At 42.1% G+C, this 17387-nt stretch overlaps 1 protein-coding gene across 1 annotated transcript in view; it reads left to right on the top strand.

Annotated features, from left to right (window-relative positions):
• The window catches only part of LOC138757885 (uncharacterized), a 68249-nt gene that overhangs the window by 44922 nt on the left and 5940 nt on the right, over positions 1-17387 (top strand). The window contains exons 7-8 of the mRNA XM_069925952.1: positions 6964-7047; positions 8458-8577. Coding sequence (XP_069782053.1) covers positions 6964-7047; positions 8458-8550 — 177 coding nt within the window. The 3' untranslated portion in view covers positions 8551-8577. The remainder of the gene's footprint in view (positions 1-6963; positions 7048-8457; positions 8578-17387) is intronic.

Here is a 17387-nt window from a genome sequence, read left to right as displayed (position 1 = left end):
TGTCACTATCATAAAGACGTGCCCACATTTATTGTTGGCACAAATTTTGTTAGTGTAATGACCACCATTGTCCCAACAACAGATAGAGATTTTCATTCCCATCTATTATTCCAGAGAAACTTGATGACCTAATCTATTCAATGTGGGGGTGTGAGCAGTGAAAGAAACACAGTCACCATGTTGAGGGTCATTAATGACTGTTCTTATTCAAATTCAGCACGCCCCTATAAGGGCAGCATGAGCTCAGTCACCTGGTGCATTGTGACATCATAATCGCTGCCCAGGGTGGGCGCTGGAAGGGATGCTGGAGTCAGAGAGAAACTTCTGACGATGCCATTTCCCCATGGCTTCCCCGCCATGTGACGATACAAGTGGGGCCAGTTCGCCATGAGGATGTGCGCCACCACACAACCCTCCCCAGAACCGGCTGCACGTCCTGTCGCTTTGGCGGCCAGCCCAGGTGCTTGGGCGCAGCCGTCTGCACCGACTGTGATAAGTCCAGATGGGCCGCCTTCAGGCGGTCCACCAAAAAATGTTCCTCTCTCCCCTGCAACGTCCAGGGTGAAGGTTCCGCCAGACCAGTGCAAGACTTTGTATGGCCCCTCGTAAGGTCACTGTAGCGGTGCACCTTGTGGTCCCCTCCACACAAAAATGAACTGGGCTGAGTCGAGCTCTTTGGGGAGATGAAACGGCCAGGTGCTGGAGGTGAGGGAGTTAGGGATGCCAGTCGCCTGTGTAGGTCCACCAGCAGGTTTTTGTCAGTGGCCATGGTGTCAGGGTCTGGGCTGAGAAACTCACCCGGCAGGGAAAGTGGTGCGCCATGGACCATCTCCGCTGCTGAAGCCTGCAGGTCCTCCTTGGGTGCCATCCTAATCCCGAGGAAGACCCAGGGTAGTTCGTCCGCCCAGTCTGGTCCAGAGAGCCTGGCCATAAGCGATGCCTTCAGGTGCCTATGGAACCTCTCCACAAATCCATTGGACTATGGGTGGTGTGGTGGAGCTTGACCCCCCCCAGGAGCTTTGCCATCTGAGTCCACAGGGCAGATGTGAACTGCGCCCCTCTGTCACTTGTGATGTGCACTCGGACTCCAAAACGGGTGATCCATTGGCTGACCAGAGTCCTGGTCCATAATCGGGACAGCCTACGGCCACCTTGTGGCCTGATCCACTGCGATCCGCCGGGTCGAAGTTCTGGATGGGGGCTCACGTGTGTCACTGGACCTTGGAGGTCTGGCACCTGATACAGTTCCTGGCCAGTTCCGCCACCTCCTTCTTTAGCCCATGCCGCACAAACCGCTCCACGACCATCCGCACAGTTGTCTTTACCGCTAGGTGAGCAAGGTCGTGGATCAGACTGAAGACCTTCGCCCTCCAGTGCAGTGGGACCATCAGGCATGGTGTGCCTGTTGAGACTTCGCAGAGCAGTGTGTTCGGGCTGCTAGGCACCTGGACATCCTTACGTTTGAGGCCTGAGATGGCAGGCCTGTGTCTCCACATCATTCCTCTGTGCCTGAGCCAGTTGTTCGTAATCCAGGCTGAGTATGAGAGTGTTGATGGCTGGACAGGAGAGCACATCTGCCACTACATTGTCCTTGCTGGCCCTGTGTCGGATGTCGGTCGTGAACTCAGACACGTACGAGAGGTGGCACTGCTGTCTGGCGGACCACGGATCCTTAGTCAGCACCAGTGCTTAATTGAGTGGCTTGTGATCCATGAAGGCTGTGAACGGCCTACCCTCAAGGAAGTAGCGGAATTGGCAGATGGGCAAATACAGCGTCAGGAGCTCCCGGTCGAAGGTGCTGTATTTGAGCTCTGGCGGACGCAGCTGCTTGCTGAAAAAGGCCAGCGGGTGCCATTGTCCATCGAGCCACTGTTCCAGAACCCCCCCCCATGCCATAGCTGAGGTGTTCACAGAGAACACGTGTGCGCCTCCGGCCATGGGTGCACCAGCAGCGTGGTGCTGGCTAGAGCCTCCTTTGTCACAATTAAAGCCCTGTCCACCTCCTGTGACCACAATAAAGTATTTTCTTTGGTGGCCATGAGCGTGAACAATGGGCGCATGGTGCGCATGGCACCGGGGATGAAACAATGGTAAAAGTTCACCATCCCTGTGAACTCTTGGAGGCCTTTCAGGGTGGAGGGCTTGGGGAATCGTTGAACAGCTGCTACCTTCTCCGGCGCCAGTGTGACCCCAGCCACCGAAATGCTGTGCCCCAGGAACTGGAGCGACTCTTTGCCGAACTGGCATTTGGCCACATTGACTGTGAAGCCGAAGTTCGCCAGCCGGGCAGTGTGCGGAGGTGGGCTTCGTGTTCGTCGTGGTGTGACTGGCAATGAGAATATCATCCAGGTAAATGAACACAAAGTCCAGGTTTTTTCCAACCGCACCCATGAGGCACTGGAACGTTTGGGCCATATTCTTTAGATCGAAGGGAATATGCAGGCCGAAAGGGGTGATAATGGCCGTCTTACCCACGTCATCTGGATGCACCGGGATCTGATGGTATCCCCGCACGAGGTCCTCTTTGGAGAAGACCATGCGCCATGCAGGTTGGCAGAGAAGTCCTGTATGTGGGGCACTGCGTCATTCAATCGACAGTAGTCCCTGCACGGTTTCCAGCCCCCGGATGATTTCGGGACCATATGGAGCGGCGATGCCCAGGCGCTGTCTGAGCGCCGGATGATTCCTAGTTCCTGGAGCCTGGAGAACTCTTCCTTTGCATGCTGGAGCTTCTCAGGGGGCAGCTATCTGTGTCTAACGTGCAGCGAGGGGCCCTATGTGGTGATGTGGTGGAAGACCCCCTGCTGGGGCAGGGTGGCTTTGAACAATGGCTCTAAGATGGCGGGAAATTCGTGGAGGATCTTGTTGAACTCGTCCCTGGCGGCGGCTATGCCTGGGGGCTTCTGCTGTGTCCTGTCAGGTGGAGTGGAACGTTTTGGCGTTGACCAGCCTTTTGCCATTCATGTTAACCAGTAGGCCATGAGCTCTGAGGAAGTTGGCCCCTCACAGCATGGTGCGAGGGTGCCCACGGAGGCTAGGACGACCTCCAGTGGAACTTCTCCTTCCCGATCTGGATCTGTGCCCTGCGGATGCCTTAGGTCCTGATTGAACCGTTGGCCGCCCGCAGGGTTTGACCTTGAGATCAGGTGTTAATCTCTAATGCTGTGGGGGGGGGGGGGGGTGGAAGGACACTGAGCTCAGCCCCTGCGTCCACCAGGAATCGACGGCCGGAGGATCTGTCCATCACATGGAGGTTTTTTGTGTGGCCAGACTTCGCAGCCATCAACGGCAGCTGGCCTGGTTGTTTCCCTGAAACCCCCAGGGCTGGCAACACTTACGGGCTTGCACTCCCCAGCACTGGTGGAAGAAACACCAGATTGACTGGTCCTCCTCTGGCTTGGTCTTGGGAGCAGCTTACGGTCTTCTGGCTTCTGGTCATACCACCTAGTTGAGGGCTGCCTCATTCTCCCTCTTCATGCACGAAAGGGCATCTGCACGGGCTGCTGCTCTCCTCAGGTTTGAGAAGTCTTCATCTGTGAGGAGCGGCTGGATATCCTCTGGCATCTGTTCCAGGAATATCTGGCAAAAGAAAAAACAAGGCTTGTGGTCTTCCGCCAGGGCCAGCATTTCGTCCATCAGCACCGACGGACTATGATTCCCCAAGCCCATCTAGGTGAAGGAGCCTGGAAGCCCGTTGCTGGGGAGTTAGTCCAAAAGTTCCAAGCAGCAGGTCTTTGAGGGTGGTGTACTTCCCCGTAGCCGGGGGTTGGTGGATGATGTCGTCCACCCTCGCTGCCGTATCTTGGTCCAGAGCGCTCACGACATGATAGAACATCGTGGCATCTGAGGAGATGTTGCGGAGTTGAAATTGTGCTTCCACCTGCCCGAACCACGTTCTCGGTCAATGGGTCCAAAAGGGGGGAAGCTTGTTGGAGACAGCGTTAACATCTGCTGAATCCATGGTGTTTTGAGTCCAGAAAAACATCTGGGCTCATCAGGGTCAACACTGTAGTGGTGTGAGCAGTGGAAGAAACAAAGCCTCCACGTTGAGGGTCATTAATGACTGTTTTTATTCTAATTCAGCACGCCCCTATAAGGGCAGCATGAGCTCAGTCACCTGGTGCATTGTAACATCATAATCGCTGCCCAGGGTGCGAGCTGGAAGGGATGCTGGAGTCAGAGAGAAACCTCTGACGACGTCATTTCCCCGTGGCTGCCCCGCCACGTGGCAATACAAGCGGGGCTAGTTCACCATGAGGATGTGCGCCGCCACATCAACAACATTGTTTCCCACGTTAACAGGTTTTCCTGTTTAATTATACATAAAATGGAAAGATATAAAAGGAAAGAAAATAAATTTTTAAAGGGTTCTGATTAATTCTCTATCTCCTTTAGGCTGGCGGCAAAACTCTGCATGCCAAACTGCATGAGTTTTTCAAGCTTTGTTGGGACCAAGGTAAACTGCCTCAGGATCTTCGTGATGCCACCATCATCACCCTGTACAAAAACAAAGGCGAGAAATCAGACTGCTCAAACTACAGGGGAATCACGTTGCTCTCCATTGCAGGCAAAATCTTCGCTAGGATTCTACTAAATAGAATAATACCTAGTGTCGCTGAGAATATTCTCCCAGAATCACAGTGCGGCTTTCGCGCAAACAGAGGAACCACTGACATGGTCTTTGCCCTCAGACAGCTCCAAGAAAAGTGCAGAGAACAAAACAAAGGACTCTACATCACCTTTGTTGACCTCACCAAAGCCTTCGACACCGTGAGCAGGAAAGGGCTTTGGCAAATACTAGAGCGCATCGGATGTCCCCCAAAGTTCCTCAACATGATTATCCAACTGCACGAAAACCAACAAGGTCGGGTCAGATACAGCAATGAGCTCACTGAACCCTTCTCCATTAACAATGGCGTGAAGCAAGGCTGTGTTCTCGCACCAACCCTCTTTTCAATCTTCTTCAGCATGATGCTGAACCAAGCCATGAAAGACCCCAACAATGAAGACGCTGTTTACATCCGGTACCGCACGGATGGCAGTCTCTTCAATCTGAGGCGCCTGCAAGCTCACACCAAGACACAAGAGAAACTTGTCCGTGAACTACTCTTTGCAGATGATGCCGCTCTAGTTGCCCATTCAGAGCCAGCTCTTCAGCGCTTGACGTCCTGCTTTGCGGAAACTGCCAAAATGTTTGGCCTGGACGTCAGCCTGAAGAAAACTGAGGTCCTCCATCAGCCAGCTCCCCACCATGACTACCAGCCCCCCCACATCTCCATCGGGCACACAAAACTCAAAACGGTCAACCAGTTTACCTATCTCAGCTGCACCATTTCATCAGATGCAAGGATCGACAATGAGATAGACAACAGACTCGCCAAGGCAAATAGCGCCTTTGGAAGACTACACAAAAGAGTCTGGAAAAACAACCAACTGAAAAACCTCACAAAGATAAGCGTATACAGAGCCGTTGTCATACCCACACTCCTGTTCGGCTCCGAATCATGGGTCCTCTACCGGCACCACCTACGGCTCCTAGAACGCTTCCACCAGCGTTGTCTCTGCTCCATCCTCAACATCCATTGGAGCGCTCACACCCCTAACGTCGAGGTACTCGAGATGGCAGAGGTCGACAGCATCGAGTCCACGCTGCTGAAGATCCAGCTGTGCTGGATGGGTCACGTCTCCAGAATGGAGGACCATCGCCTTCCCAAGATCGTATTATATGGCGAGCTCTCCACTGGCCACCGTGACAGAGGTGCACCAAAGAAAAGGTACAAGGACTGCCTAAAGAAATCTCTTGGTGCCTGCCACATTGACCACCGCCAGTGGGCTGATAACGCCTCAAACCGTGCATCTTGGCGCCTCACAGTTTGGCGGGCAGCAGCCTCCTTTGAAGAAGACCGCAGAGCCCACCTCACTGACAAAAGGCAAAGGAGGAAAAACCCAACACCCAACCCCAACCAACCAATTTTCCCTTGCAACCGCTGCAATCGTGTCTGCCTGTCCCGCATCGGACTGGTCAGCCACAAACGAGCCTGCAGCTGACGTGGACTTTTTACCCCCTCCATAAATCTTCGTCCGCGAAGCCAAGCCAAAGAAAAGAAAGAGACACTTCAATCCAACTTCACCTGAAATGCATTTAAGTTTGAATCAACCAATGTATTTATGTAAATATGTATACAGTAGTTACTAAATAAGGAAACATGCAGAAAATTAATCTATATTAAATATTCAAAATATTTCACCCAACAACCAAAGTACAAGACATAGAAAAATTCTCAATAAATCACGGCTCTTAACAAAGTTCATATAATTTGCATTTTTCTTTCAGCCTGATGAGTGCCTGCATTTAATGAATGCAACTTGTGTTGTAATTAATGTAAGAAGAAATTTGCACTTTGCCACAAAACTGGCTAGCTCCAGTGTACATCAGGTATTGAATTCCAAGCCCTAGCCTCGGTCAGGGCCTGGGTTCTATTGTGAAATACCAACCTCACACCCCCAACAGATGAGCTGACACATGAAAAAGTGCTGTCGAGATGCTGACTTTCTGCATGAGTTTCTGATGGACGGCATGCACTGGTCTTTCAGTATTTCTATGCAAACTTTAAAACAATCGTGTTAATAAAAAAAGTTCTCTTCATTCTTCATGCCATCCGAAAAGTCTGAAACATTTTTGCTAGATCACTATTTGTATAGTCAAGATGGCACACTTCATGAGGGTCAATGTCACAGGACAACTTAAGGCTGTGTTCGTACATTTTATCAAAATTGATTTTGATATGGTCTATCTCGAATAATCTTGAATGAAAAATCAATTTTCTGAACTTCCCACAAAGGCCGATTTTAATTTTTCACTGATAACTCATTATTACCTCAGTGGCAGTCAGTCTGAATTTTGTGACTATTTTTCAACAAGTGGGAAAGCATTTAATTCTGCAACGTTTCCTGTGTTTGTAGGTTAACGGAAGGCATGGTCTCGTGCCAGTCTGTTTCCTTGAGGACACCAGCAGTGGAATACCGAAAAGTTTGAAGCAAAAAGCAGTAAGGAACATGTACTTCGTTAATTTTATTGAATATCTTTATTCTTTGTTCTACACCTTGGGTAAACTAATGGAGTTCTCAGCCAACAAGTCTCTGTGGGATTCTATCAGAGTTGGGTTTAGGGTTTAAGTTTTGTCACAATGAGAGGGGTTTCTTCTGCAAGCAGACCAACAGATGATCTCAAACATTACATAAAAGAGCATGAAAAAGAGCACAATTCAGAGAGTTTAGGATTACAATAATCAATTAGCACTGGGCAAGGGCAGCATGAGACCACTGTTACAGAGTTCATTCAGGAGTCTGATAGCTGAGGGGAAGTACTGTAACTGTCCTTTAGGTGGTTGCTGCATGTTTTCACATTCTTTGGACTTCTTACTGATGGTTCAGGGAGAAGAGAGTGTGTCCAGGATGTGATAAGCCTTTCAGTACGTCAGCTGCCTTTTTCTGGGCAGCGGGAGATGTAGATGAAGTTTATGAAGGGCAGAGCGTGTTTTGTTATTTTCTGAGCTGCGTTCACTACCTCTGCAGTTTCTTCTGAACTTGAGCAGAGCAGCTCCCATGCCTCTCTGCAGCTAGTAAGTATACTGTGTATGGTGCACCTGCAGAAGTTATAAATGGACATGGGAGACGCGTCAAACTTCCTCTTTCTCCAGAGAAATTAAAGGCATTGGTGTGCTTTCTTGATTGTTATGTCTGTTTTTGACCCAGGTCGTGTCATTGGAGATAGATATTCTAAAGAACTTGAAGTTATCTACTCTTTTGACTTCTGATACACACTCCCCCACCTTTCCCCTTCCCTATTCCTGTGTCTCCTTTCTTCCAGTTCCACACCCCTTCTCTCTCTTTCTTTCCCTTTCCCTTGTCTCCTTTGCGCTAGCTCTGCATTCACAGAGATACTCCCATTCCCTGATCAATTCTCAACTTCTCTCTCCTGCCCCCCCGCCCCCCCCATCCATGTCCACCTATGGCCTCTTGCGTGTTGTCCTACGCTCCTCCCCCTCCCCCTCTCCCCTTCTTCCCTTCTTCCCTCCTCCCCCACCTTTTTGTTTTGGCAAAGGGCTCAGGCCTATGGCTCATCCACTATTAAACCCACCTAATTTACATTCCATTGTAACAATCAGAAAACCACAGTGTACCATTACACTGGAGTAGTTTCAGTAATGGAAATTTACCTTGTGGCATACACAAAACATTACTTAAATATTTGAGGTACGGAATAAAAAATTGTTCTTGTGGAATTTATTAAGTAAATATGAAAGGCAAAAGAAACCAATTTTGTCAAAAATCAAAATAAGGAGAATTTTCTTGAAACACTACATGACATGAGGATGCAATATACAGATATAATGGTAATGTATCTGCTCATTCCAATTGTTAATTAGTGGTTTCAAGTAATCTTTTATCTTCCAGCCCTGGTCAGTGAGTTTATCTCCGGGATACAATAGGATGCCCAAGGTATCTAGCTCCTCAGAACTCATCCACAGAAAAAGCTCAAACAGGTGACTGACTGATGAGAAGAATATGAATGTGGTAAGTGTGTTTACAAACACATCTTGGTAGAAATTTGTAATTGTTTGCTTGCACTAAACTAAATCAAAGTCACTGATTACAACGAGATGACAACATGGAGCCAGAGCTATATTGCGTGTTTAGCATGTTCAAGTGGATGCTGGAGTCATTATTTACATTTATGAAATGACAATTGATTGAAAAACTCCATTCAATACCCTTTTTATGTTCTTGTTGCACATAGCTTGCTATTTTGATTGCGGAAATTCACTACAAAATACAGGTGCATTCTGATCAAACCACAGTCATTTAGCTAAACTAAACCCACTGGGACCCACAAATGTGGTCTCAGTGATGAGACTGCTGTTAATTAGAAGGCAGATCACCAATAATTTGAATTCCTTTGGGGTGCATATCAAACATCAGAAATAAAAGAGAGGCAAATTAAAAAATGAATGGAAAATCTCTTGAGCGAGTGGTTCAGTACTTTTCAGTGAAGATGAGACCATAAACGGTGCAGAGCTAACACAAGTTTCTTCAAGATTACAGATTTCAGCTTTATTGTCAGAGTACATGCATGACATCACATACAACCCTGAGATTCTCTTTCCTGTGGGTGAGGTGGAATTACCACTTATTAGTGGTGCAATAAAAAACCTGACTCAACATATACATGGAAATAAAGAATTGTAAACAAACTACAATACAGCATAAAAAATCAATAAAATGCAAAAATAAGAGTCTTTAAATAGGTCCCTGATTGAGTTTGTTGTCAAGGAGTCTGATGACAGAGGTACCTGAACCTAGTGGTGCAAGTCATGTAGTACCTATAGCACTTTCCTGAGAGTAGCAGTGAGAACAAAGTGTGTGCTGGGTGATGTGGATCTTTGATGATTGCTGCTGCTCTCCAATGGCAGCATTCCCTGTAGATGTTCTCGATGGTGGGGAGGGTTTTGCCTGTGATGTCCTGGGCTGTATCCACTACCTTTTGCAGGGATTTCTGTTCAGGGGTATTGGAGTCCCCATACCAGACCATGATGCAGCTGGTCAGCACACTTTCCACCACATAGCTGTAGAAATTTGCTGGGGTTTCTGGTGTCACACCAAATCTCCGCAAACTCCTGAGGAAGTAGAGGTGCTGACATACTTTCTTCACAATGCCATTTGTGTGTTGGGACCACGAAAGTTCCTCCAAGATAGTGAATCCCAAGAACTTAAATTTGCTCACTCTCTCCACCTCTGATCTCCCAATGATTACTAGATCGTCTACCTCTGGTGATTCCCTTCCTGAAAGCAACAGTCAGCTCCTTGGTTTGGTGACATTGAGTGTAAAGTTGTTGGTGCATCATTCAGCCTAGTTTTCAGTCTCTCTCCTTTATGATGACTCTGCCCATTTTTATATAACCCACTACCATGGTACCATCAATGAATTTGTAGATGGTGTTGTCATACCGAGCTACACATTCATAGGTGTAATGAATAGTGCAGGGGCTAAGAATGCAGCCCTGTGGTGGTCCAGTGCTGATGGAGATTGTGGAGGAGATGTTTTAATCAATCCTCACTAATTGTGGTCTGGAGGTAAGGAAATCCAGGATACAATTACATAGTGGGATGTTGAGTCCCATATCTTGGAGTTTGCTGATCAGTTTTGAGGGGATGATGGTGTTAAATGGCGAACATAAAGAGCATCTTGTTGTGTTCATCTTTGCTGTTCATGTGTTCCAGGGCTTTATGTAGCGCTAGTCAGATGGTATTGGCTTTAGACCTAATGCTACGATAGGTGAATTGGAACAAATCTATGTCATTGCTCAGACAGGAGCTGATATGCTTCATCACCATCCTTTCAAAACCCTTCATCACTGTTGATGTGAGTGCCACTGGTTTATTTAGGCAAGTTACAACACTCTTATTGGGTACCAGTATGTTTGATGCTTGTTTGAAACATGTGGGTACCACATCCAAGTGATTATATTGTAAAATTTACTATCCCCAAATAAATCTAGCCAAGGGAAAAGTTACGACTTTTATAGAAATGAAGATCTTGTATGTTAAATGAGTCAAGAAAATAATTCTATTAAGATAGATTCTAGTTATGCCAAAGAAGGCCAGCGAGAAGCTATGTGAGGCACCAGTGATCATTAAGGGAATCACTAGATAAAAGGAAAGCACAAGGAAATGAGACAAAGGTCAATATTTTGTCCCTGAGCATAAAAATAAATAAATCAAACAGACAACTTGAGTCTTATGTCAGTTTCATTTAAAGATTTTTCAAGCAGGCAAAATAGCTAAACCAGCAATATTTCCAGAAGAGATATCAAATATAAGCTTCTTTGACTTTTTTTTACAGAAAAATGAAGAAATGACATCTAGTATAGAAATTACTAAGTTTCAGAAAACACTAAACTTATTCTCTTGGGGAGTGTTACACCAGGTATCACTTAAGACTTTCTCTTGAATAAAATTTCATTGGGATTTGGGATAGTGGATTTAGGATTCAGCATGGATATGAAATTGAGGTGTAGAAACAACAGTTACTTGGGGCTGAAAAGTTTTGATTTGGATGAAGAAGGAGTCATTGAATGAACTGCTTCTGATTCTAATTTGCATCAATAGTTGAACCTGGAATATAATTTAAACTGTACAAATTATATTACACTCAGTCAGTGGAACTGCAGCTAAGGAATTAGAATGATTTGGGGAAATATAAATGCAGGCAGATGAAATTTAATACCATATGGTATAAAGTACTTCATGAGGAAGAAAAATAGACATCTGATATACCCTCAAAACTTTATTAAAGTAACTAAGGTTGAAGTTCCGTCAGATCTTTGGGTTATAGTAGCCTTGGCAATGCACAACCAAGGTAGCATTGAACTAAGTTCATATTAAATATACTGGTCAAAAGACTGGAATATAGGTCAAAGGAAGCCCTAATCAAACTTCACATGCATTGGTCAGAACACACCTTGGGTATTAAAATTTCTGCTCTGGTCACCAAGGATGACATTTGATGTATGGAAGTGATGCAAAGATGAGTCAAAAGTTGATTCGCAGGCATGGAACTGAAGTTTGAAGAGAACATTGGGGAAACAGGGATAGAAATATCTCCTCTGTTATATGTGTGAAATTTGTTATACCTTAATCAATAAACTATGCTTATTAAGCGGTGCTCAAGGAACAAAAAATAGGACAAAGAGAGGTCATGATACTGGCAGAAAAGATTAAGAAAAAGTATTATTTAAGTATAGTGTGGGCAAAAGGGTAACTGGGGAATGAGTGATATTCATTAGGACCCAAAATGTTAGTCTGCATTGAATCAGAGAAAGTAAGGGACGTTTTAAATAAATACTTCTCAGAGAATGGTATTGTAGTTGGAGAATTCAGTGAGAGAGTGAGATCTGAACATGTTGTCCATATAAAAAAGGTATTAGATATCTCAGTGAATTTAAATTCTAAGGATTGATGAGATGTATGTCACCCTGCAAGGGAAAGCTAGGCAAGGGATTGGTAGGATCCTGATGGAGATTTTAAATCTTCACTGGCCACAAATAAGGTGTCAGATGACAGTAGGATAGGAAATATATCACACTTGTTCAACAAGGACATCAGGGCTAAGCCAGGTGATTAAAAACCTTTTTTTTAATTTTTTTTATTTTTCACACCATAAACCACATTGATCAAGATACATACATTTTCCTTTTCAAATATATACAGTGTCGTTTTCTTCCCCACCCCCCCTCCTCCCATCCCACCCCCCCACCTGCCCTCCCATTCATTTAAAGTACAGAATCTAAGATACATTAAACCAGTCAAACAATGTTGTCACTCAATAAAATAAAAATAAAAAAGAAATTCCACTGAGTCAATTCTTTTCATTTCCTTCTCCTTCTGTCATTTTAGGTGGCAGATGTCCCCGGTAGGTTTTCTCTATTGTGTTTCATGTATGGCTCCCATATTTGTTCAAATATTGCAATATTATTTCTTAAATTATATGTTATTTTTTCTAATGAAATACATTTATTCATTTCTATATATCATTGTTGTATTCTCAAGTTATCTTCTAATTTCCAGGCTGACATAATACATTTTTTTGCTACGGCTAGGGCTATCCTAACAAATCTTTTTTGTGCACCATCCAAATTCTTTGTTTTTTATGTTACTTAGGAGAAAGATCTCTGGGTTTTTTGGTATATTGCTTTCTGTGATTTTATTTAATATCTGGTTTAGATCTTCCCAAAATTTTTTCACTTTCTCACACATCCAGATTGCATGAATTGTTGTTCCCATTTCCTTTTTACAACGAAAACATCTGTCAGATACTGTTGGGTCCCATTTATTTAACTTTTGAGGTGCAATGTATAGCCTGTGTATCCAGTTATATTGTATCATACGTAACCTCGTGTTTATTGTATTTCTCATTGTTCCAGAGCATAACTTCTCCCATGTTTCCTTCTTTATCTTTATGTTTAAATCTTGTTCCCAATTTTTGTTTAGTTTTACTATTTGTTTCCTCATTCTCCTTTTCTTGCAGTTTAATATACATATTTGTTATAAATTTTTTGATTATCATTGTATCTGTAATCACATATTCAAAATTACTTCCCTCTGGTAACCTCAGACTGCTTCCCAATTTGTCCTTCAAGTAGGATTTCAGTTGGTAGTATGCCAACACTATGTCTTGAGTTATATTATATTTATTCTTCATTTGTTCAAAGGATAGTAATTTATTTCCTGAAAAACAATTTTCTATTCTTTTGATCCCTTTTTTTCTCCCATTCTCTAAAGGAAAGGTTATCTATTGTAAAAGGGATTAACTGATTTTGCGTCAGTAATAGTTTTGGTAATTGGTAATTTGTTTTATTCCTTTCTACATGAATCTTCTTCCAAATATTGAGCAGATGATGTCATCCCATTTATGTAATATATGTTCAGGTATCTTCTCCCCTATTTTATCTAGTTCTAATCTAGTCCAATCTGGCTTTTCCCTTATTTGATAAAAATCTGATAGGTATCTTAATTGTGCGGCTCTATAATAATTTTTAAAGTTTGGCAGTTGCAAGCCTCCTTGTTTATACCATTCTGTTAATTTATCTAGTGCTATCCTCGGTTTCCCCCCTTTCCATAAAAATTTCCTTATTATTTTCTTTAACTCCTTGAAGAATTTCTCCGTCAAGTGTATTGGCAATGCCTGAAATAGGTATTGCATCCTTGGGAAAATGTTCATTTTAATACAGTTTATCCTTCCTATTAGTGTTAGTGGCAAGTCTTTCCAATGCTCTAAGTCATCATGTAATTTTTTCATTAGTGGATAATAGTTGAGTTTATATAGATGGCCAAGGTTTTTATTTATTTGTATACCTAGGTATCGTGGCATTTGCCATCTAAATGGTGATTCTTTCTTAAATTTTGAGAAATCCGCATTATTCATTGGCATTGCTTCACTTTTATTTGCATTAATCTTGTAACCCGTCACTTCTCCATATTCCTTCAATTTCTTATGTAATTCTTTTATTGATAATTCTGGTTCTGTTAAGTATACTATAACGTCATCTGCAAATAAACTGATTTTATATTCCTTGTCTTTTATTTTTATCCCTTTTATTTTATTTTCTGTTCTTATCAATTCTGCTAGTGGTTCTATAGCTAACGCAAACAATAAGGGTGATAGTGGGCATCCCTGCCTTGTTGATCTGCTTAAGTTAAATTGCTTTGATATATATCCATTTACTGTCACTTTCGCCAATGACCCCTTATATAATGCTTTAATCCAATTAATATACTTCTCTGGTAAACTGAATTTTTGTAATACTTTGAATAAATAATTCCATTCTACTCCTAAAGCAACTGCAACTGTTGGAGCTTTATTCCCTTCTACTGCATGAATTAAGTTAATAAATTTACAAATATTGTCTGTTGTTCGTCTTTTTTTAATAAATCCAGTTTGGTCTAGATTTACTATTTTAGGTACATAGTCGGCTAATCTGTTTGCTAATAGTTTAGCTATTATCTTATAATCTGTGTTAAGTAAAGATATTGGTCTATATGACGCTGGTGCAAGTGGATCTTTCCCTGTCTTTGGTATTACTGTAATTATTGCTGTTTTGCATGAATCGGGTAAGCTTTGTGTTTTATCAATCTGGTTGATTACTTCCAGGAGGGGAGGAATTAATAAATCTTTAAATGTTTTATAGAATTCTATTGGGAATCCATCCTCTCCTGGTGTTTATTATTTGGTAGTTTTTTTATTATCTCTTGTATTTCTACTATTTCAAATGGTTCTGTTAATTTATTTTGTTCCTCTATTTGTAATTTGGTAGTTCAGTTTTAGTTAAAAATTCATCTATTTTGTCTTCTTTCCCTTCGTTTTCAGTTTGGTATAATTGTTTGTAGAATTCTCTGAAGTTTTCATTAATCTCCATTGGATTGATTATATGTGATTTGTTTGTCTTTTTTCCTTGACGCCAATACCATTCTCTTAGTTTGTTCTGTCTTAAGCTGCCATGCTAGAATTTTGTGCATTTTTTCTCCTAGTTCATAATATTTCTGTTTTGTCTTCATTATGTTCTTCTCCACCTTATATGTTTGTAGTGTTTCATATTTTATTTTTTTATCTGCCAATTCTCTTCTTTTAGTTGTGTCTTCCTTCATTGCTAATTCTTTTTCTATATTTACTATTTCCCTTTCCAACTTCTCTGTTTCCTGATTGTAGTCCTTCTTCATCTTGGTTACATAACTTATTATTTGCCCTCTGATGAACGCTTTCATTGCGTCCCATAGTATAAACTTATCTTTCACTGATTCCGTACTTATTTCAAAGTACATTTTAATTTGTCTTTCAATGAATTCTCTAAAATCCTGCCTTTTAAGTAGCATGGAGATAATCTCCATCTATACATTCTTGGAGGGATGTCCTCTATGTTACATATCAGGGGTGAATGGTCCGATAATATTCTAGCTTTATATTCTGTTTTTCTAACTCTGTCTTGCATACGAGCTGATAACAGGAATAGGTCTATTCTTGAGTATGTTTTATGTCTACCCGAATAATATGAATATTCCTTTTCCTTTGGGTGTTGTTTCCTCCATATATCCAAAAGTTGCATTTCTTGCATCGATTTAATTATAAATTTGGTTACTTTGTTCTTTCTGTTAATTTTTTTCCCAGTTTTATCCATATTTGAATCCAAATTAAGGTTGAAATCCCCTCCTATTAGTATGTTCCCTTGTGTGTCTGCTATCTTCAAAAAAATATCTTGCATAAATTTTTGATCTTCTTCGTTAGGTGAATATACATTGAGTAAATTCCAAAACTTCGAATATATCTGACATTTTATCATTACATATCTCCCTGCTGGATCTATTATTTCCTCTTCTATTTTAATTGGTACATTTTTACTGATTAATATAGCTTTTTAATTATATGACGCTGCTGTTACATGTCCTACCCAATCTCTCTTTAATTTCTTGTGCTCCATTTCAGTTAAATGTGTTTCTTGCACGAATGCTATATCAATTTTTTCTTTTCTCAGTAAATTTAGCAGTTTCTTCCTTTTGATTTGGTTATGTATTCCGTTAATATTTAAAGTCATAGAGTTCAACGTAGCCATTTCATACTTTGTTTATCTTCCCTTTCCGTTTCCTCATCATCACCTTTCCTTCTTATCCATTTCTGCTTTCTTGTTTTGAACACTTTATAAGACAACATTTCTAAAACATCAAACATTTCCCTTATTCTCCTATCTAAAATTTATTTAACTCCATTATCCCCTCCCCTTCCTGAGTTGCCCTTTATCCCTTGTCGGGCAACCACATCTCCCCTCTCCATTTGGATTTGCGAATTCACTCACAAGCGTCAACTGATTTTGCAGTGACCGTAACTCCTTCCCACCCAGCTCCCCCCAGAAAAGATTTCAATTTTCATATATAACAAAGGTCACTCTTTTAATTCCCTCCTTACTTCCTCTGTTCCCTTTCATTCCCTTATTAATTCTTATCTATACTCTATATATTTTCCTCTAAATACGGATACACTCATGTACACACATATATACATACGCACCTATATATATACCCATATACACACATACATATAGTTCGTGGTCATATTTACTCTTGTTACATGTCTTCATCTCTTTGCCTGTTTTGTAGTTGTTCTGCAAATTTTCGTGCTTCCTCCGGATCCGAGAATAGTCTGTTTTACTGCCCTGGAATAACTATTTTAAGTACCGCTGAGTACTTTAACATAAATTTATATCCTTTTTTCCATAGGATCGTTTTTGCTGTATTAAACTCCTTTCTCTTCTTCAGGAGTTCAAAACGTATGTCTGGATAAAAAAAAAAAAATTTTGACCTTTGTATTCCAGTGGCTTTTTGTCTTCTCTTATTTTCTTCATTGCTTTCTCCAATATATTTTCTCTTGTTGTATATCTTAAGAATTTTACTAAAATGGATCTTGGTTTTTGCTGTGGCTGTGGTTTCGGGGCTAATGTTCTATGTGCCCTTTCTATTTCCATTTCTTCCTGTAATTCTGGTCTTCCTAGGACCCTGGGGATCCAATCTTTTTCAATTCTCTCATATTCTTGCCTTCTTCATCTTCCTTAAGACCCACTATCTTTATATTATTTCTTCTATTATAATTTTCCATTATATCTATCTTCTGAGCTAACAGCTCTTGTGTCTCTTTAACTTTTTTATTAGATTCTTCTAATTTCTCTTTTAAGTCCTCTACTTCCATTTCTACGATTGTTTCTCGTTCTTCCACATTTTCCACTCTTTTTCCTATATCTGACATGACCATCTCTATTCTATTCATTTTTTCTTCTACACTTTTA

The sequence above is a fragment of the Narcine bancroftii genome, chromosome 3, assembly GCF_036971445.1.
Source record: "Narcine bancroftii isolate sNarBan1 chromosome 3, sNarBan1.hap1, whole genome shotgun sequence".
NCBI lineage: Eukaryota > Metazoa > Chordata > Chondrichthyes > Torpediniformes > Narcinidae > Narcine > Narcine bancroftii.
This window is presented reverse-complemented; position numbering and strand designations above follow the sequence as displayed.